This window comes from Phyllostomus discolor, chromosome 1 (assembly GCF_004126475.2).
Source record: "Phyllostomus discolor isolate MPI-MPIP mPhyDis1 chromosome 1, mPhyDis1.pri.v3, whole genome shotgun sequence".
Classification (NCBI taxonomy): Eukaryota; Metazoa; Chordata; class Mammalia; order Chiroptera; family Phyllostomidae; genus Phyllostomus; species Phyllostomus discolor.
In genome coordinates, this window is record NC_040903.2 from 147,452,848 (window position 1) to 147,474,306 (window position 21,459).

General features: G+C 36.9%; 1 protein-coding gene across 3 annotated transcripts; it reads right to left on the minus strand.

The window, feature by feature from the left end:
* Window positions 1–9,342: 9,342 nt before the first annotated feature.
* LOC114490306 (olfactory receptor 4F15-like) lies at window positions 9,343–19,420 on the minus strand. 3 transcript variants are annotated; one of them, XM_036031287.1, is made up of 4 exons: window positions 19,274–19,420; window positions 17,103–17,184; window positions 15,037–15,167; window positions 9,343–11,468 (listed from the first exon to the last, which is right to left on the minus strand). In XM_036031287.1, the coding sequence occupies exon 4, from the start codon at window positions 11,436–11,438 to the stop codon at window positions 10,500–10,502; it is 939 nt and encodes a 312-aa protein (XP_035887180.1). In that variant the 5' UTR covers window positions 11,439–11,468; window positions 15,037–15,167; window positions 17,103–17,184; window positions 19,274–19,420; the 3' UTR covers window positions 9,343–10,499. The 3 variants fall into 3 exon arrangements, with proteins under 3 accessions (XP_035887180.1, XP_035887177.1, XP_035887185.1); XM_036031284.1 differs by lacking the exon at window positions 19,274–19,420 and adding an exon at window positions 18,183–18,439; XM_036031292.1 differs by lacking the exons at window positions 15,037–15,167; window positions 19,274–19,420 and adding an exon at window positions 18,183–18,439.
* Between the last annotated feature and the right edge of the window lie 2,039 nt (window positions 19,421–21,459).

Sequence of the window (21,459 nt, forward strand, 5' to 3'; positions counted from 1 at the left end):
GACCAAATAATGCTATCATGATCTTTGGTTGCAAACTAAAGTCAATTAGTCAAGGAAATTGTCTCCTAAAACTATTTCTTGTAACTGAAGCAACAAAATAGAAAAGCTGATAATGACTCACAGGAGGAATCAATGACACTGGAATCTTTAAGAAACTCAGTCTCTGGAGAGTTCTGGCCCAGATGGAGGTATAAGTTAAAATGCTTTGCTTCCTCACACAACCAAAAGAAGGATAACAACCAATTTAAAAACAAAACAATGACCAGAACTGCCAGAAAATCAAACTACATGGAAGTCTGACAACAAAAAGTTAAAAAAACATTCATCTACACTGGTAGGAGGGGAAGAGATGGGCAGCTGGGGCAGCTGGAGCAGATAGGATGCACAGCAAGGCAGCAGACCACATGGACAAGATGGCAGCTGACAGGCTGGGCAGTCCCACATTAGCATGGGGATAAGCCAGGAGGAATAATTGGGGAGTGAGACAAACCTTGAAACCCAGGGTTTTAGTGCAGAAAACTAAAGACTCAAAACCTCTGGCTGTAAAACCTGTGGGCTTACCACAGTGAAAGAAACACCCATTCTCACAGGAGAGTTCATTGGACAGGCCTGTGGGGTCCTAGAACATACACAAACCCACCCACCTGAGAATCATCCCTGAAAGGGCACAATATGTTTCTTGGAAATGAGGAAAGTGATGGAACACAGGGCAAGAGCCAAATAAGCGCATTGTTCCCTCTTGGACCCCTCCCTCACATGCAGCACTACAATGCATCACAAGATTTTGTCTTGCCCTGGTGAATACCTAAAGCTCTGCCACTTACAACATAACAGGTGTCCTGAGACAAAGAAATATGGCCCAAGTGAAAGAACAAGTCAAAGCTCCAGAAAGAGAACTAAGTGACGAGGAGGTAGACAACCTATTAAATGTAAAGTTAAAAACACTGGTAATCAGGATGCTCACAGAAATTATTGAGTTCAGTCGCAAAATGGAGGAAGAAATGAAACCTATATGAAGTGAAATAAAGCAAAATATACAGGGAACCAACAGTGAAGGGAAGGAAATCGGGACTCAAATCAATGGTTTGGAACAGAAGGAAGAAAGAAAGATCTAACTGGTACAGAATGAAGAAACAAGAATTCAAAAACATGAGAAGAGGCTTAGGAACCTCCAGGACAACTTTAAATGCTCCCACATTCAAATCATAGGGGTACCTGAAGGAGAAGAGGAAGAGCAAGAAATTGAAAAGTTATTTGAAAACATAATAAAGGAGAACTTCCCCAATCTGGCAAAGGAAACAGACTTCCAGGAAGTCCAGGAAGCTCAGAGAGTCCCAAAGAAATTGGACCCAAGGAGAAATGCACCAGGACACATCATAATTACATTACCAAAGATTAAAGATAAGGAGAGAATCTTAAAAGCAGCAAGAGAAAAGGAGACAGTTACCTACAAAGTGCCCACAAGACTATCAGTTGATAGAAGGGCTAGAAAGAAGTATTCAAAGTCACGAAAGGCAAGGACCTACATCCAAGATTATTCTATCCAGCAAAACTATCATTTAGAATGAAAGGGCAGATAAAGTGCTTCCCAAGTAAGGTAAAGTTAAAGGAGTCCATCATCACCAAGCCCTTATCATATGAAATGTTACAGGGACTTACCTAGGAAAAAGAAGAAGATAAAAAACTATGAAGAGTAAAATGACAACAAACTCACAGTTATTAACCTACAACAAAACAAAACAAAAATGAAAACTAAGCAAACAGCTAGAACAGGAACAGACACAGAAATGGACAACACATGGAGGGTTATCAGCTGGGGAGTGGGTGGGGAGAGAGGGGGAAAAGGTACAGAGAATAAGTAGCATAAATGGTAGGTAGAAGACAAACAGGGGGAGGTTAAGAATAGCATAAGAAATGCAGAAGCTAAAGAACTCTCTCTCTATATATATAACCCATGGACATGAACTAAAGGGGGGGAATGCAGGTGGGATGGAGTGTCCAGAGCAAAAGGGAATAAATGGGGAAAATGGGACAATTATTATAGCATAATCAATAAAATAAAATACATTTTTAAAAAATACTATGGGAAATGGAGAAGCCAAAGAATTTACATGTATGATTCATGAACATGAACTAAGGTGGGGGAATGATGGTGGGAGGGGGGTACAGAGCAGAGAGGAATAAAGTGGAGAAAAAAATGGAACAACTATAATAGTACAATCAATAAAATATATTAAAATTTATAATAAAATAAAATGTGCATGCTACCCCAAAAAAGTTCCAGTATGCCCTTGTTGTGTCCTGAATTCCACTATTCTGAGTAAAACTGAGCACTGACTTCTGCCCACACTCCCACCAATCAGCATAGGGTGTAAAGTATGAGAGATACCTCAAAGATCATCTGGTGTACATCTTCCCTGCTCAGGTTTGCTCATCCTTGTGCTAACCAAAACGAATAGGAAATAAATTGTAAATAATATGGGCTTACCACCAATTCAAGCAAGGCTGACAATTCTAGAGTACTTTTTAAAGTAGATCAGTGTTTTGGGGGTCACTCAGATAGATTTGTAATTCTCTACTTCCTGATTTTAGTCTCAGATTACTAACAAGGTTGAGTTTAAATTAGAATTGAATAAAATTTTAAAGAAATGTCTCAATCTAATCATTCTAAAATTTCTCCACTAGTTTATTCTTCTTCATGTGGATAGAAAGAGCTCAGGCCACCTCAGAATAGCAGAAAGATGTACAGGAATGAGCTCTGGAGTTGCATGCTCCCCAAATGGTTGTTTTTGCTGCTCTCAGTGCAGCAAGTCTTGGAGAAGGCTGTTGTTGCTAGGACCTACATTAGACTTTGCTAGTGATTGTAAAATCCTTTTATTTTATACCTAAGGAAACCAAAGTACAGAGAGCATAAATGGCTTTGCTGATACTAAGGAACAAGTTGATGGTATGTTTGTATGTTTGACCCTTGGATTTCCTAGTCAATTCATGCTATTTTCTCTATACCATGCTGATTTTGCTGTGATGGTTCAACTTTTTCATCCAGAATGTGGCCCAGGAAATCATAATATATCAAAGCTAGTTTCTTTGGCATTGCCCAAAATTCTTCACATTTTATTCCCACTGGACTCAAATCTCTGCCCCTATTTTATTCTTTGCCTGGAGACCAATACTCAAAACATCTGTGCACAAGTCACTAACACAACTTTCCCAACACCAAACATGAAGTCATGATTTGACTCTACTTATCCTGCTGTCTTCTATGTTTTGGTTGTGAGTTTTCTGCTGCAATATCCACGTGAAATAAGAGAGTTGATTAATTTCTTCTGGTTGATTAGATTCCTCCCTCTCACTGCTCTGTGTGTTTCCATGTAAAGCTCTGATCTCCATCAAAAACAGTTTCCATCCATCTAACCTACATGGACCAATGGCATAGACCTGGGATTACCATCCCGAGTATATTTAGCCCAGGAAGTTGTTTCCTAGGACCACAGAAATTTGACCGCAGCAACGAAAGGGAAAAAGTGGTAATGGGTCACTTAAGGAGGAGGAAAGGAGACTCGGGATTTGTGTGTGTGTGTGAAATTATCAATTGTTTCTGCTTGTTCTTCTTAGTTATGAAGGTAGAAACATCATAAGAATGAAAATATAAACCTCTAAAATAGTAAAAATGATGTTTATCATCTTCATAGAAAGGAAGGGAGGGAGAGAAAGAGAGAGAAAAAGAAGACTCCAATGGTTAATCATTTGTGGAACAACAACAAAAAATGCCTATTTAATAAAGAACTCTGAGCTGTAAATGCCAGTTACATTTTCAGTATTATTGATTATATTTAAATTCTCCTTGTAATAAAGCATAATTTTATAATGTAAGAAAAAGAAGCCTTCAGAGCTCCTACCCTTCGCAACAGCGGGGATGGAACTAGAAAGCATTATGCTAAGTGAAATAAGCCGGGCCATGAAAAACAAATACCATATGATCTCACCTGTAAGTGGAACCTAATCAACAAAACAAACAAGCAAGCAAAATATGACCAGAGACTTGGAAATAAAGGACAAACTGACAGCAACCAGATGGGAGGTAGGAGGGAATAATGAAAGGAAAACAGGGAAGGGTCATCAAGGAACATATATAAAGGATACATGGACAAAGCCAAAGGGGGTAGGATCGAGGGTGGGAGGTGGGGATGGCTGGGTTGGGGGAGAGTGGTGGGGATGAAACGGAGACAACTGTACTTGAACAAAAATTTAAAAAGAAAGAAAGAATAAATTATAGATTTGAAAAAAATAATAATTATGTGATGTGATAGAGGTTTTTTTTAATACTATGGTGGAGCCCTGGCTAGTATACCTCAGTGGATTGAGTGCAGGCCTGCCAACCAAAGGGCTGCTGGTTTGATTCCAACTGAGGGCACATACCTGGCTTGCAGGCCAGGCCCCCAGTACGGGATGTGCGAGAGGCAACCACACATTGATGTTTCTCTCCCCCTTTCTCCTTCCCTTCCCCTGTGGGGAACCGGTTTGTTTTAACTCTGGCAAATGTGACTCAGCCCTGTATGGAAAATCTATAGGAGTGAAGCAGTGGGCAGGAGCCAGACCCTTAAACCAGGTTTTCCTGTGGGGATCAGGCCTAGAAAATACATACAGGCTATTATGGCTTGCTGTTGCCAAAACTCCCTCGCCCTGGTCTGAAATAGTACATGTTTATTGCCTATCTTCAAGGTAATTTTCAGCTTGCCACCTTTCCCTTCTGCATTGATTATTTTAATTTCTTTGATTGTACCTAAAATGTAGACAACAATATTCTATGTAATAGATAATAAATCCTTCTTTGATGTCAGACCCGAGAAAAACAATAAAAGCCTACCCAGGCAAAGGTCAGTGCTCTCTCCCCTTGAGAGAAGTGGCTGCAGGACTCTCATCTTAAGAGAGTACCATACCATCCTTTTTTTCTCCACAAGATCTCTGTAGTCTGTGCATTTGTTTTCATCTTCAGTCACAACACACAGACTCTGCTAGCCAGAGTCTACCACATTCCCCTCTCTCTAAAAATAAATAAATAAAATGTTTTTTAAAAATACTATGATGGGAATTACATATCAATATATGTGTATATGTCAAGTCTACACATTGTACATCTTAAAATTACATCCAATGTTAATTATATATCAATAAAAATAAAATTAAAGAAAAACAAAAAGTAAAAATAAAAAATAATCCTTCAGTGTGGCATCTAGAATGTGATCTAGAATGTGATCCATGTCCCATTAGAAAGAATAACTGTATTAAGATAATAATACATATAGATGGTTCATCAACAGTTAGGTTATTTTTTACATGTGTGACATGGAGAGATGAAAATGGTGTTATAATAGCAGCACAAGAGCACTGTACTCAAAATGCTAGTAGAGCTGAAATGAGGCAAATCACTAATGGTTTAATCTCTCATAGGTCAACTTCATAAAAAGAAATGACAGCAGAATGGAGAAGTTCCTCCATTTATACTTTACGTTTGCATCAAAAGTATGCAGAGAGTCTGTTAAAAAAGTTATTAATGTATTATAATTACACAGAGCATTTTATATCGGTTATCTATTGCTGTCCCACAAAGCAGCTTAAATCAATAACGTTTCACTTGCTCATGACTTCAGTCAGAGCTAAGCTCACCTGGGCTTTCCCATGAAGTATCAGTTGTCTGGAGCTTTAGTGCTGCCTATTAGTTATGCCTCTTTCTACAAGGGACCTTTTATTATTCAGTTGTCCTGGTAAAGCTTTTTTACAGGGTGATGAGGAACACTACAACAAGACAAAGGCAGAAGCTGCAAAGCCACCTATGCCTAAACTCTGGAATTCATGTAACATCATCTCAGCCACATTCCATTGGTCAAAGCAAGGAATAAGACCAGGTCATATTTAAGACTGGAGAAATAGACTCCACCTCTTAGCAGAAGAAGGTGCAAAATACTGTAGCTATGTTTTTCAACCAACTGGAGACCGTACAGCTACACATTCTCAGTTATGTTGATTGACTAAATCTCAGAAACTTTAATATAGGGACCTGATAAACACCTTAATATGCTGTTACTCCAACTTCTAACTCAAAGACACCATCAGCTCTCTTTCATTCCTGCTTTTGTCTTAGATTCAACAGGTTTGTAATAAGTAATATTAATTTTAATTTTCTAAACAAGTTTGTGTCCAGATACTATAGATGAGACTCAGTTAAGCCACATGACAGTTCAGAGTCTTCTGTTTCCAGGACTAACCAGCCTCCCAATTGTCAAAGAATATTTGGGAACACTGAGGCAGAGGCACAGTCATATTACTTCATTTGAAAGGAGCATAGAGGCCCTACAGGAAAGAAATGTCTTATTCTCAACAAATAAAATCATACATGTATAGAACTAATAAACTTGAGGTGTACAAATGAGGGCAGTCTGATGTATCTGTGAGCAAATTATTATAAAAGCAAGACATCTGACAAAGTAGGCCAGACTAAGCATCTGGCCTGTGTTAGAGTGGAGAGGTCGTAATTCCAGGTTCTTTGTATATCAATCACACTTCAATAAAACTGTTTAAATCAGGGGTGTCAACCTCATTTTCACTGGGGGCCATATCAGCCTCACAGTTGCCTTCAAAGGGTTGAATGTAATTTTAGGACTGTATAAATATAACCACTCCTTAACAGTTAAGCAGGAGCTTGGCACTGCCACCAAGTAGAAACAAGGTGCTGGGATGGATAAAACAAGGTGGAGGACCAGATCTGGCCCTTGGGCCTTGTGTTTGCCACCCATGGTCTAAATATAGATAGATGATAGTAAGATGTTAAGATGATAGATAATGATGATAGAGAAATGATAGATAGATGATAGATAGATAGATAGATAGATAGATATCTCCACACAATACAGAGAGAAAGAGAGGGAGGGAGGAGAAAGACATAGAGACGTAGAGCCAAGAAGGGACTCTATCTACATGATATAGATAAATCTGTTTTCTAAATAACAAAACTACTATAAAAAATGTTATGCCAATAACTTTTAAAACTGAAAAGAAAAAATAGACAAATTCAAAATATATATTCACATTTTTCTTGAATAAGTTGTGATAAATTATACATATTTTTAAGAAGTAGGTATATAAACTATAAATGAGAAAAATCAAACATATTGTTTATGGATAATACATCTTTAATAAAATTTTCTTCAAAAAAGCAAAATAAGAATAAATCAAAAAAATACACTATAGTGATTACTTCTGGGTGGAAGTCAGGGTAAAGAGATAAGAGCTAGGAAAGTAGATGCAATGATAGATGGGCTCAGAGGTATTTATCTTAGTATGCTCTATAATTCAAATATGTTACATATTTTATAAATATGTAATATTTCATACAAATAGGAGAATTTTTAATTTTATAGTACGTAACATTTTTATTTTTTTCTTATTGTCTTTCACCTTTATCACATTAATTATTCATCCATTGTTTACAAAGGCGGGAGAAGCCACTACTCCAATTCGCAGCTAGTGATGGAATTTTAAATCTACCCAACCACTTTAGTAGCCATTTTTGCAATAGTAATCAAGCCTTACAAAAGCACAGCAATTTCATTTATATTAACTTGTCATAAAAAAGTAACCAAAGCCATGTGTACATAAAGAGGCATTCAAGGTCTTTCATAGCAAAACTGTTGATAACTAAAAAATGAAAACTTAAATGTCAGCACTGAAGTACTGACTGAGTGATATGGCTATACCCAAACAATAAATTATCATATTGCCAACCGACTTAGCATAGAACTACATGCTAGAGGTAGATTTATCACCATGAAAAAATTTACATGATACTCTTAAATTATTTACATATATTACTAAATGCACTATAGAACAATGTGATCTACAATGTGATATATGAGTTATTTTGTATACATTTTAAATGCATAAATGAAAATTCTAAAAGAAATATAACAAAAGTTCAAGTTTGTTTGAGTGAAATGATTTTCAGTGATTTTTTTTATTTTTTTATTGTGCTTACCTACAAACATACTTTAGACTCCACCAGTTTGTTATCCTGAATACATATAATGTAACACTTCTGCTAAATCTACTATATTTCCGCATTTCTTTCCATTCCTTGTAATATGAAAGAAAAATTGTTGCCTTAATGTTCTCAGCTTTTATTTACTACAGCTCTTTGGGCAAAAAAAAAATAATAATTATTGGCTCTCCACTGTAGGCCAGCCATCTGCTAGGTCAATAAAAAAATCATGTTTTCTGATTTATGGAATTTTTTTTTCCCGTGAAGGGAAACAAGGAGAGGTAAAGTTATGAAGACATTAAACAAAATATATGATAGAGAATAACTGAAGTAGAAAGGAAGGAAGGAATCTTTTTAGGTAGAAAGTCTTTTCTTGAATATGAAAAACCTAAAGCTGAAACCTGAATGAGGAGAAGCAGCCAGCCTTGCATATCCCCAGACAAATGGCTCTGCAAGTAGACAGAAGGGCCAATATACAGGTCTCAACCAAGAGTGTGGTGTATTCAAGTAACAGAAAGTCTAAAATATCTTAAAAGACTGAAAAGGGGTCAATGAAGTTGGCAGGGCCAAATCTTATCAAGCTTTGAGGACCCTGGTTAGGCAATGAGGTAGAGAGGGTATTATCTCCTGTCATGCTGTGGTATCAACCTGCCCTTAGCTCCAGAGCTTTCCATGAGCTTCTCAGGGCATGTACTTACCTCAAAAGATTGGTCAGCATGGGCTTCAGCCCCATTCTATAGCATACACAAATTCAAAAATGTCCTCTACTCAAGCCCTTTCATTGAGTCTGCCCACCTTACCATACCCTTTACCTGCAGTGATTTGTTCTTATTTCAGAGATCCATGGTCCCTTCCTACAATTGAGTTGTATAGTTCTAACACAATTCTTTATAGTTCTTGGCACAGGCTTGAGAATATAATGAATATTCAATACCTTTTCGGATAATTGAAGTCCTATTTAAAAAATTTTTCATACCTAGTCAGCTTGGTAACTACCTTCAGCACATTATTACAATCAATAACTATTACATTAATACAACAAAGCTTAACAGAACAATTGCATAGCATGTAAAAAGTCATTTGAATATAAGAGAAAGAACATGTAGAAAGTAAATTGAACTGTGGCATCCTGAAGTCTCTGTATTTAAGGGATCTTATCATGTAAAATATGCTAGTCCTGTTAGGAAAAAAATAAGTTCTTGATCAAGGGGTGATGAGTGGAGTTAGAAAGGAAGGCATCACAAAAAGAAATTTGCAAATAACTTGAAAAAAAGTCATCAAAACTGAGATGTGGTTTTAATGTTTTATTTCATTTTGTTGAACAGGCACTTATGTAACACTATAGGCCAGGAATTGTTTAAAGCAACTTACAAACACAAATTAAGTTATTCCTTACACCTTATGAGAAAGATATATCTAGCCATAAGGAACTGCCATTTTTGTAAGTTAAAACAGTCAAATATCATGCATTTCAGGTGATTTAATTTATCTCCATCTTACAGATGATGGAATTTAGGGATAAAGAGGCTAAGCAATTTGTGTGTCAGTAAAAAGCAAAGCTAAAATTTCATGTCAGGCAATCTGGCTCAAGGGTCTGTGCTTATAATCATGTTACTGGAAGGGAAAAGAATTGACCTAACTCTATGGAACCAGTGCTGGTTTCAATATGATTAAGGCAAGTATTAGCACTAGCTGGCACAAAATTATTAAGTAGGTCACTGTCTTTGCTCATTACCTGGCCCACATTGTTCAAATCCCCTGAGGGGCAACACAAATTTTGAAAAAACTGGAGTAATGTGATAAGGCTTAAGTCATAGTTACCACATACACTAGCTGAAATGTTTAAGAGGCCATAACCGAGTGATTAAATTTCAGGCTAATGTTATGATCTTTTTAAATCAAAAATAACTTTAGCTCTTTGCTTTCATTTACTGAAGGGCAATATATTATTGAAAGGTAAAAGACAGACATCTCTTAAAAATTCCCTTTTTATCTCTTATCTGTTTTATTCATACATTGCAGCTACTCCCACATGTCTCACTATAAACCTCAAATAAAACTATCCATAATAATTGAAAATGTTCTCATATTTTCAAAGCACTTTTCTTCAGATTCTGCATCAAAAACCCCAAAAGTGAATGTGGCAAAGGAGAACTCACCTCAGAACAGAGTAGAAAAAGAGATATAAAAGACCAGTCTGGAAACTTCTTATCAACAAGGGATCAGAAAATGTGGAAACAGGCTTACATTAATACTTTTTATTCCATCACACTGCATAAGAAAGAAGAATACAATATCCTCCTTGGTTATGACAGAATATGACAGAAAACATATTAAGAAATTCTTGGACATTAGTAATTGAACCAGTAAGTAAAGCATCATTGGTGCTGTGTTTCATTGGTTCCTGTCTGTAGTATGGGCAGAAAATATCAGAGATGCTTGTCTTTCTTGATATCAAAATCACTTAAAACAGCTTCCTGAAACTCAACACCTGACTGAATAGTTTCTCCATTGCCACCTTCATCTCTCTGTTCCTAAAAGTATAGATGGCAGGGTTCAAAAATGGGGTGATAAATACATCAAAAATGGCAAGGAATTTATCCACTGGCACTGTGGGAAATGGCCAAGAGTATACAAAAATACATGGACCAAAAAATAAGACCACCACTGTGATGTGAGCTGACAATGTAGAGAGGGCCTTGGACAAGCCACCAGAAGAACGTTGCCAAACAGTGACCAAAATGAAGATATAAGAGATAATCAAAATGAGAAAAGTTCCCACAGAGATAAAACCACTATTGGCAGTGACCATTAGCTCCAATCTGTAAGTGTCTGTGCAGGCAAGCCTAATAAATCGTGGGAGATCACAGTAAAAGCTATCTACTTCATTGGGGCCACAGAATGGTAAGTTTACAACAAATACAAGTTGGATCCATGAATGTATGATTCCAATGGTCCAGGAAGCCACCAAGAGTAAAATACAAGTTCTGAAGTTCATGATGGTCAGGTAGTGAAGAGGCCTACATATAGCAACATAACGGTCAAAGGCCATGGCAATGAGCAGAACCATCTCAGTTCCTCCAATAACATGAATGAAGAACATCTGAGCAATGCAGCCTTGGAAAGAGATCACTTTTCTTTCCTTGAAGAGATCAGAAATCAACTTGGGAGCTGCAATGGAGGAAACCCACACATCAATAAAGGAGAGGTTGGCCAGCAGGAAGTACATGGGAGAGTGTAAATGGGAGTCAGAGATCACTGTGAGCACAATGAGAAGGTTTCCTAAAACACTTGCTATGTAGAACATGGAGAAAACTACAAAGAGGACTAGTTGCATCTCCAAAGAACTGGTGAGTCCCACCAACACAATCTCAGGCATCACTGAATAATTTCCTACCTCCATGGTCTCAGTCACTTTGGGCTCCAAATTTGCCTGAAAGAACAGGAAAAATAAGAAATTGGAATTACTAGTTATATCAGACAGGGTTCCATTAGAGAAGCAGAAACAACAGGAGACAATGTCCTAAGGGGTTTCTGAAAATGACTTCATCTTAGGAAATCATGGAAGCTGATTCAGCAGTCTCTGTAAGTCTATTGACTTTGCATCTGATGCTATAGTTTGAAGTTCACATGACAGGCAGGAAGGAGAGATGGTTATAAAATGGGGGAAATAAAATAAACTAATACTCCCCAAGCAAGGCTAAAGCCATAAGACAGACTAAAGCTAGTGTCAGCCCTTGTTGCCTCCAACCTTGATGGTGTTCATGCACCAAGAAGCCAGGACCCCTCACCACAGAGCTAAACACACACCTGGCCCTCAACTAAGAGAAGCTGAAGAAAAATCACAAAGAAGGTGTGACAGCTGCAGCCCCCAGCCACTGCCTCACATCAATGAGATAAGTCAGAAATGGTAAGATCTGTTAGCTACAAATCTGGCTACTGCTTCACTTTTTCCCTTGAAATATTGATAAAGAATCTTTCTTGCAAATCATTCTTGTTGAAATCTACAGAAAAGGAATGTTGGGAATGTAGCTCAATCTAGTCAAGTTGACACAAGATAAAGCCTCTATCACCTGTTTTTATTTGGTCAAAAATGACCACAGTACCACTTAACTGGATTTGACAAAGGCTCTAACTCTGCTGGTCCTAATCTCACTCCATCTCCCACCAACTTCTCTTGTTATTACTGACTCTACTTAAAATTTCACCATGTGTTCTCCTCTGACATCAGGGAGCCACTTCATGTGGGAAATGTAAGAACTTCAACAGAGTTTTGGAATCAAAGGAAAGTGGGTGTACTGAGTATTTCATGGCAATAAATTGTTGCTTCTACTAGTCCACAGGGACTTCCAAAGAATATATTTCAGGAAGAAAGTAATCCCACATGGAAGTTCTGAAATGCAGGAAGAAATGATGAGTAAGTATGTGGCCAAATCTGAATAAACAAAGACTGAATGAAACACCTTAATACTACACAAAGTGGTATTTTCATTTTTTTAATCCTCATCCTAGGATATGTTTATTGATCTTAGGGACAGAGGAAAGGAGAAACAGAAACATTCAATGTGAGAAACATCAATCAGTTGCCTCCTGTATGCTCTCCATTTGGGGATCGAACCCACTACCTATTGTTTTTTGGTGTACGGGACAACAACCTGGGCACTAGGTGGTATTTGGAAAGAGAGAAAATTGGAACATATGGCAGCGATAGGATAAATTGAGAGAATGGCAAATGCAGTTAAAATATGTAAAGTCCTCAGAGTCACTATGTCACACAACTCCAGGAAGCACTGTTTACAAGGTGTTCTATGATAGGTCTGTATTAGACTTTAATATGCTAAATGTGATGCTAATTTTCTAATACAATCACTAAAAGGATAAAAATAGAAAGTATAATCTCCAAACTAGTAGAGGATAAAAAATAGAATGAGAATTAATATTAAATCTCAAAAAAGGCAAGATATGAGAAAGTAACGTGCAGATGATAGAACAAATACAACAAAATAAGGTGATAACAATACTTCCAAATAGATCAAAAATCACCAGGAATGTAAGAAGACTAAGTTCTTCAGTTAAAAAAAATTAAGGAGGAATGGTCAGATTGTTTTTGTAAAATTCAAAAATATCCTATTTACAAGCAATATATTTACATGAGAAAACGGAAAGATAGAAAGGTTGGGAATAAAAGTATGGGAAAGATACATAAGCAAATACCAACCAAGGAAAAGCTGATGTAGCCGGGTAACAATGTCATTTCAATCACCTTTAAGGCCAAAAGCATTACTAAACATAATGTTCACTTCAAAGTAAAAATTTCAATTCCACAAAAAGACATAACATGTATTAATTTTTATGTACATAATAGCATAGCCTAAAACCATATGAAGAAAAAAATTAGCAAACTACAGGAAGAGAAAGGACAAATCCTGTATACTAGCAGAAACAGTGAGAGAGTGAAAACATTTTCTCAGGGAACAACAGAATAAAGTGACAAAATATTAGTCAGCATATAGGAGGTTTGAAAACATAATTAATCTAATGGAATTAACATAGATCCCTGTCCATAAATTTATACATAATGCCGTTCTTTTCAAACACACATAGAACATACAAAATTGTGCTGCTTTGAACATAGGGGTGCATAGGTTCTTTTGCATTGGTGTTTCAGGATTCTCAGGATATAATCCTAGCAGTGGAATTGCCGGGTCAAAGGCAGTTCCATTTTTAGTTTTCTGAGGAAATTCCATATTGTTTTCCATCATGGCTGCACCAGGTTGCAATCCCACCAACAGCACACTAAGGTTCCCTTTTCTCCAAATCCACTCCAACACTTGTTGTTTGCTCCTTTGTTTATGATGGCCATTCTCACTGCAACCTAAGTGCCCATCAGTAAATGAATGGACAAAAAAACTAGGGTACAATTACACAATGGAATACTACACAGCAGACAGAAAGAAGGAGCTCCTAACCTTTGTGCCAGCATGGATGGAACTGGAGAGAATTATACTAAGTAAAATAAGCCAGGAGGTGAAAGAAAAATACCATATGATCTCACCTTTAAGTGGAACCTACTCAATGAAACAAACAACCAAACAAAATATACCCAGACACAATTGAAATTAAGAACAAACAGACAGTAACCAGAGGGCAGAGGGAGCGTATAATGGGGGAGAAAGGGTGAAGAGTTTTCAGGAACAAGGACACATGGGCAAAACCAAGGGTGGGGTGGAATTAGGGGAGGGAGGTGGGGATGGCTGGGGTGGGGTGGAGAGGTGGAGGGAAAAGACAGAAATGTGTACTTGAACAACAATGAAATTTTTTAAATGGAAAAAAATTGCCATATTCTGAGCTCTTCTATGAAGCAAATGTTAATAAATTTCAAGATTGTTATCACACAGACCACATTCCACTCCCAAGGTAGAGCCACTAACCAGAAGATAACTAGATAATCCATGTGTTTCTAAATTCAGTAACAGTTTTAAATAACCCTTGGGTCAAAGATGCAATCACAATGAAAATTAGAAAATTTTTAAAACTGAGATATAAGAGTATTTTATACAAAATCCTATAGGATGCAGCTAAAAGCCATATTAAGAGGGAAATATATAGTCTAACAGCTTATACTAGAGAAAGAAAAAATTAATTTAAATATTAACGACCTAAGTATCTATTTTTAACAGTTAGTAAACAGAACAGCAAAACAAACAGAAAGAATAAGAAAGAATATTATAAAATAAGAGTATAAATTAATAAATAGAAACCAAAGTAAACTACAGAGAATGTACAAAAACAAAGGCTTTTTCAAAAATATAAGTAAAATTGATAAGCCTCTAATGAGACTGGTCAAGGAAAAAAGAAAGATGGCACACAGAATATTGAGTAAAGGAGAAAGATAAGTAGAGATGTCACGGACATTAAAAACATAAGAGACTATATTGAGCAACTTTATGCCAACATATTTCAAAAATATGATTAATACCTAGAAAATAAACATAACTTACCAAAGCTCACTGCACTGAACATTCCAGATCCACTGTCCCCCTTCTCCATCCCGCTCTGGCCCAACCTCTAAGAACTGCATAAACTGGGCTTCCTGCTCTCAGTGTTCGTTGGTTTTGGTCAATGGCAGGGACTGACTGACCTGAAATAGGAGGCCAAAAAGAGACAATGAAAGATAAGGATACTAATCTCCTGATTTAGTTCCCTGCAGGCCTCAGGATAGCAATGGCTGCATTTCTCTCCAGCAAGGCAGCCAGCCCTCTCCTACACGCATAACTTCATTTACAGATTCTGACTTCACCACTTATTACTGGTTTCCCTTAAACTTATCTTCAACTTTCTAAATAGTCTCTTAATTAGTAATATTCCCTCTGTTACTGTAGGTGAGTGTGCTGTTTTCTGTGGGGACCACAATTGACAAAATAGGTACCTAAATAATCCTTTATTAATAATAATTAATAATTTAATAATTCTTAAAGAAATTAAAGAATTTAAATCTAATTTTTAAAGTATTCCCACAAACATAACTCTGGTTTTAATGACAAGATGTACCAAAAATTTAAGAAAACAGTAATTACAATTCTACATAAATTACAGAGAAAGAGAGATGTTCTCCCCTACCTTTATTTTATGAGGTTAATAAAATATTGATGCTAAAATTTGAACAGAACAATATGAGAAAAAAAGTTTCCTTCCACTATCACCCATGGACAAAGATGCAAAATTGACTAAAAAAATAAAAAGGAGGAGAATAATTAAAGATAGTATAAAAGAAAGGGACTTTTAAACAACTAAGTAAATAAGAGAAATGAGCCTTCCCTAGGAGCCAATAGAGGAGAATATGAAAGTACAGAAGAGTCAGAGTTCATGGATCATAAGGTTCTGGAGTACCAGAAATAGGTGAAATAAAAAGTAAAGTTAAAGAGTTAGCATTGCAAAATTAAAGGGCCATGTATTGTTCTGAGTCAGGAGGAGAGGAGGAAAATGGGTGACGATACAAACAAATGTTACGTATGATAAGGCTTTTTGCTATAGCAAAAACTATAGTAGAGTAGGGACAGGTGAATTTTTATGAGAAATCAGAAGATCTGTCTTTTAGTGCTTATGCTGTCAATAAATTGTATGAACTTCATATTTTCTTTTTTTATTTTAATTGTTATTCAAGTACAGTTTTCTGCCTTTTACTCCCATCCCAGTCCATGCCCCTAGCCCTCCCCACCTCCCTCCCATTTCCACCCCTAGTTTTTGTCCATGTGTCCTTTATACTTGTTCCTGTAAACCCTTCCCCTTTTTTATATTTTCAAGCAAACACTTAAAATTAGCTCTATCTATTACTGACCCTTGTTTCATTTGATCATATTACCTTTAAAAGCAAGGAAAAGATCATAAGGTAACCTGGAGTTTGAGTACTGGAGAAAGAAAAATAATCAAAATTTTTCATGATTTATCTGTAATCTGATTGGGATGGAGTAAGATCCAGGAAAAAGACACTGAAATAAGATATATGGAATGAACCAATAGATTAGAGCTTCAAGATGATACAGCAGTAAGGACTAACCAGCCAGAGACACATGATACAGTGTCCTACAAAGTTCAAAGCAACACCAGTCCTCAGCCTGTGCCCTCCCAGATCATTCTACAGCAGATTAATATTCCAAAAACACTAGCAATGCCTCCCTACTGCACAAAATTGGTGATCTGCCAATTGGTGATTGGCTAAAAAAAAACTATGGTATTCCAGGGCCTCTGTGTTTGGCTGTAGCACAATCTCACCCTGTCCTCAGTTTATATCAGCCCCTTCATCATCTCGGAAACTTTCTTTTCCTCTTTTTGTTTAACTATCCCCTCCACTAATGTGTGTGTGCATGTGTGTGCGTGTAGAGAGAGAGAGAGACAGAGAGAGAGAGCCTCACCTATCTTCAAATGTTTATTTTTCACAGCCCAGTATAAATACCACTCATCTCATGAAACTTCCTAGTTTATCCTAGATAGGAAAAAAATCTTATTCTCCTTCTTTCCCATAGCACTTCACACTTTCATAATACCTTCTGCTCCATGGTATAGTTACCTGTGCACGACTTATTTCCTCTCTTTTCACCCATTAGAAGGCAGGAATCCTGTATTATTCATCTCTGTCTCCTCCTTAGCTCCTAGGACAGTTTCAGAGGACAAGATTGTTACTTCTAGGAAGTCAATTAATTGTTTGCTAGGTTAATTTGAATTAATTCCTTTGCAACTTAAAGTGATTGTTTAAAATAAGATAATTTAGAAGATATAAGAAGCATATAAAGAGAAGAAAGTAAAAGATGGTAAGAGGTAGGAAGAGAAAGATAGTCAATGAAGAAGGCAAGAAAAATTAAGCAAAAAAGTAAGGATAGAGAAAGAGTGATGAAGAGTCAAGTAGAAAGGAAAGAGAAAAGAAAAAAGAATAATAGAAACTCTGCTCAAGTTCTGAGACTAGAGACTAAAACATGCCCAAATGGAAAAATACAGAAAAGGAATTAAAAATGAGCTTCCATTTTTAGAGCTCCACAGAGCCCTAGCCACACACCCTTTCTCCTAATGTGAAGGCGTTAGTAGGACAAGTTAACCTCACCACCCCAGGGCCTGAGTTTTCCTTATCAGCATATATTTGGCAAGGAGCCTTGTGGATAGAGAAGGACAGATCCTTAATGTGAAACCAGTTTCCCCCATTCTTTGCAATTCTTTTCTAATGAGACAGTTTCCTGAAGGATAGCCTTCCTTACTTCACCATTTCACCTCTCAGTGGTTCCTGCTCCAGGTGCACAATGATGTGATTTTCTGCTTATATCCCCCTCACCAGGCTGTGAGGTCATGGAGGGAAGAAACTGTGTATTTTTCTCTGTATTCCCAGCACTCTGGGCAATGTTGGAAACATAACAGAAGCTGAAGAAGTACTTTCTTGTTATTGCTGCTGCTGAATAGTAAATGGATATACGAATAGCCAGATATCAACATTCTCTGAATATTTCAGGAAGATGAGGTACACTGAAATAAATTAGGGAGAATCTTTGACCTCAGCAATCACTTCAGATTTTTTTCTCCTCAGTCATTTATTATAATAACTTATTAATCAGTGTAGGAGGGAAAACATGCATTTCTTGTTTCTTTAGCAAACACTACTTACATTACACATTTCTGTTTTCTTGCTCCACGTAGAAGTTGTCTTCCACAATCAGACCAAATACTATCACCAACTCTGGAATGAGTGTTTATTACCAAATTAAACTGAATCAGAAACTAAATCTAAACATTACATCTGCATCCTAGTGTTATTTACACTCCTGTGTGCCTTCTGGGTTGTGCCTGACTCTTGTACACCATGGTCCTTATCCTTGGATGCTTGAGACCCTTTTTGTCCCTGTCTAAAAGCCCAAAATTGATTGTAGTGATAGTTGAACATAGTGTGCTGGGATGGGGGTAAAGGACAGAAAACTGTACTTGAACAACAATTAAAATAAAAAAATAAAAATAAACCATGGTGAAGATACTGAAAACCATCGAATTGCATAATTTAAAAAGGTAACTTGTGTTATATGTGAATTGCATCTCAACAAAGCTCTTATTTAAAAAAAAAAAAAAAAAAAGGCCACTCTGGTGAAGTGGCTCAGGTGATTGGAGCATCATTCCATATAACAAAAGTGTACCTGTTCAATCCCACCTTGGGCATATGCAAGAGGCAACCGATCAATGTTTCTCTCTCACATCAATTTTCCATCTCTCCTCTTTTCTTTCTTCTCTTCTCTTCTCTTCTTTTCTTCTTTTCTGTTCCTCTTCTCCTCTTCCTTCTCTCTCTCTCTCCTCTCTCTCTCTCTTCTCTCTCTCTCTCTCTCTCTCCTCTCCTCTCTCCTCTCTCTCTCTCCTCTCTCTCTCTCTCTCTCTCTCCCTCTCTCTCTCTCTCTCTCTCTCCTCTCTCTCTCTCTCCCCCCTCTCCTCTGCTCTCCTCTCCTCTCTTCTCCTTCCTTCTCCCCCCATCTCATCAATAAACATATCCTTGGTGAGGATTTTTTTTTAAAAAGATTAAGTTAGGTTTCTGCAGGGTGTCTTTCAACCCCTACCCATTGACTCAACCACTGTGCTCCCCTCTTTCTCCTGCAGGAGCCCTCTTCTCATATACTCAGTGGTGATTTCAAACTATGATTTAGTTACCAAAAAATATCTTAGTTGACAAAACACAACAGTCTGGTTGAATATTTTCTGCCCATCTTTCTCACCTACCTGTTCTCTAGAAGATCTGAAATAGCAGCATCTTCAGAAAAATCAGATTGGCATATGGTATTAATTGAAATTCCTCCAGAGTAGAAATGAGATAGCTAATTAGCAATACAGAGGGTAGTAAAAGTGGTGCCAAATAGAACAAGGAACACCAACATTACTTCAATCTGTGCTGGAAATGGTCTCATAGAATAAGACTGATTTTCCCAGAGCAACACAGGAGGAGGCAGTTAATGGGTCAGCTAGGGAAAAGGATCCCTTATGACTAAATAAGCTTTATGAGGTTATTTTCTACTTCAGGGCTTGAAGCAAAAGATGAAGCCCTATGATTTATAAAATATCTTTTAACTAATTTTTAATGAAAATCATCTTTATTGTTGTCCTGTATATATACATGAGACAGATGTAAACACACACAACTGGATATTTATTTCCTAGATACATTTGGGCAGGTTGTAGAAAAGAAAAACAAGTATATTCTGGGGCTTAGCAAGAAATAAAGCTACCAAAAATACAAAGACCCCTTGTCCTAGAAGCTACCCTGATTTAAACTGTAGATTTAAATATTTTCATCAATATTATTACCTCTAAGTGTCTATTGCTCTGCCAAATAAATATTTATGAGTTGGGATACATTTCCTGTTTCAATGCTGGTCTTTGCAGTATATAGTTAGTGCTCTGGAAAAAATAGTTTTCTTCAACTATTCATAGACCATTGATCATGGTAGAGAATGGTAGAGATGGTAGAAAAAAGGGTGAGAGGGCCATGGAGTTCAAAATGATAACACTAATTGAGATTCTAAGATACCAAATTCTGACAATTATACAAAAGAAGGAAGTATGGATTATCTTTCAAAGAATTCACAGTCTATACATGAGAAAAGGATGAATATGTATTTTAGAGTAGTAAATGTAGTATCAAAAGATCCACACAGAAGATAAGTAATAAATATGGCCTGAAAATCTGAAATAGCACTGCACATGCAGAGACTTGTCAGTTGTTTGTGCATGGAAGGTTCTGTGAAGAGAGCTGAGGATTATTGGAAGTAAGTGTGAGCCCCTTGGGTCCGTGAGAGAAAATATGAAAACAAGTCACAAACCAGCTTGTCATCAAAAACCACAGAGGGTGCATACAGAAGGCAGTTGGCAAAGTGGAATTGTGATTCTTAAACCTGTGTTCTTATTAGAAAATTCAGGATTTTTGTTAGCTTTGAAGTTTGGGAGTGGGAAACCCCAATATCCTTGACCTAACATGAGTTTGCAGCCAGTATAATTAGTTTTCATTATTTAACCCTAAACTTTTCTTACTTTTATCTCTTCTACCTAAATCTAAATCATTGGAGAAACTATGGGAAAACAACAGGAACATAAATGTATTCTTCACTCCACACAATCCTCCTTAAATTGGTAATCTGTGGATAATGTGTCCCTGAAGTTTCAAATCCATCTAATTGTGTTCCACAGAATTCGGTTTTTAATTTTCTATTATGATAGCCTAATAGACACTTTACTGAAATCTAGATATGTTTTATCTTTCTCTTCCATCTTTTCTATGATACTAATTCGTATCGGCTCAGAAAATCTTCAAGCTTGGGCCTGAGCTCAAAAAACAGCAGGAAAACATTACCATGGCTAGCCTATCAAATTGCTGTGTGATGGGGGAAATCAGGCTATCTATTTAACAAAAACTTATAAATTAACAATGGTTAAATCTACAAGAGTGAATGGTTTACTTTTGTTAACTACTAGTTCAACAAACACATGATAGATTAAAATATTTTCTACAAAATACTTACTTATGAATAATATAAGGAATAACCAAAGATTTTAAACATCTCATATTTTTCATAAGTTTATAAATTTGTCCAATAAAAGCCTTTCCTTTTTCTTTTTTCAAGTATATTTTACTGATTATGCTATTACAGTTGTCCCATTTTTTTCTCTCCTTTATCTCCCTCCACCCTGTACCCTCCCACCTTCCAGCATTCCCCACCCCCACCTTATTTCATGTCCATGGGTTGTATATATCAGTTCTTTGGCTTCTCCATTTCCTATACTATTCTTAACCTCTCCATATCTATTTTGTGCCTACCATTTATGCTTCTTATTCCCTGTACCTTTCCCCCCAATTCTCCCTCTTTCCCTCCCCACTGATGACCTTCCATGTGATCTCCATTTCTGTCATTCTG

What these genes read in the sequence shown, in the direction of transcription:
- LOC114490306 (XM_036031287.1), bottom strand. Translation starts at nt 11,438, where the DNA reads ATGGAGGTAGGAAATTATTCAGTGATGCCTGAGATTGTGTTGGTGGGA.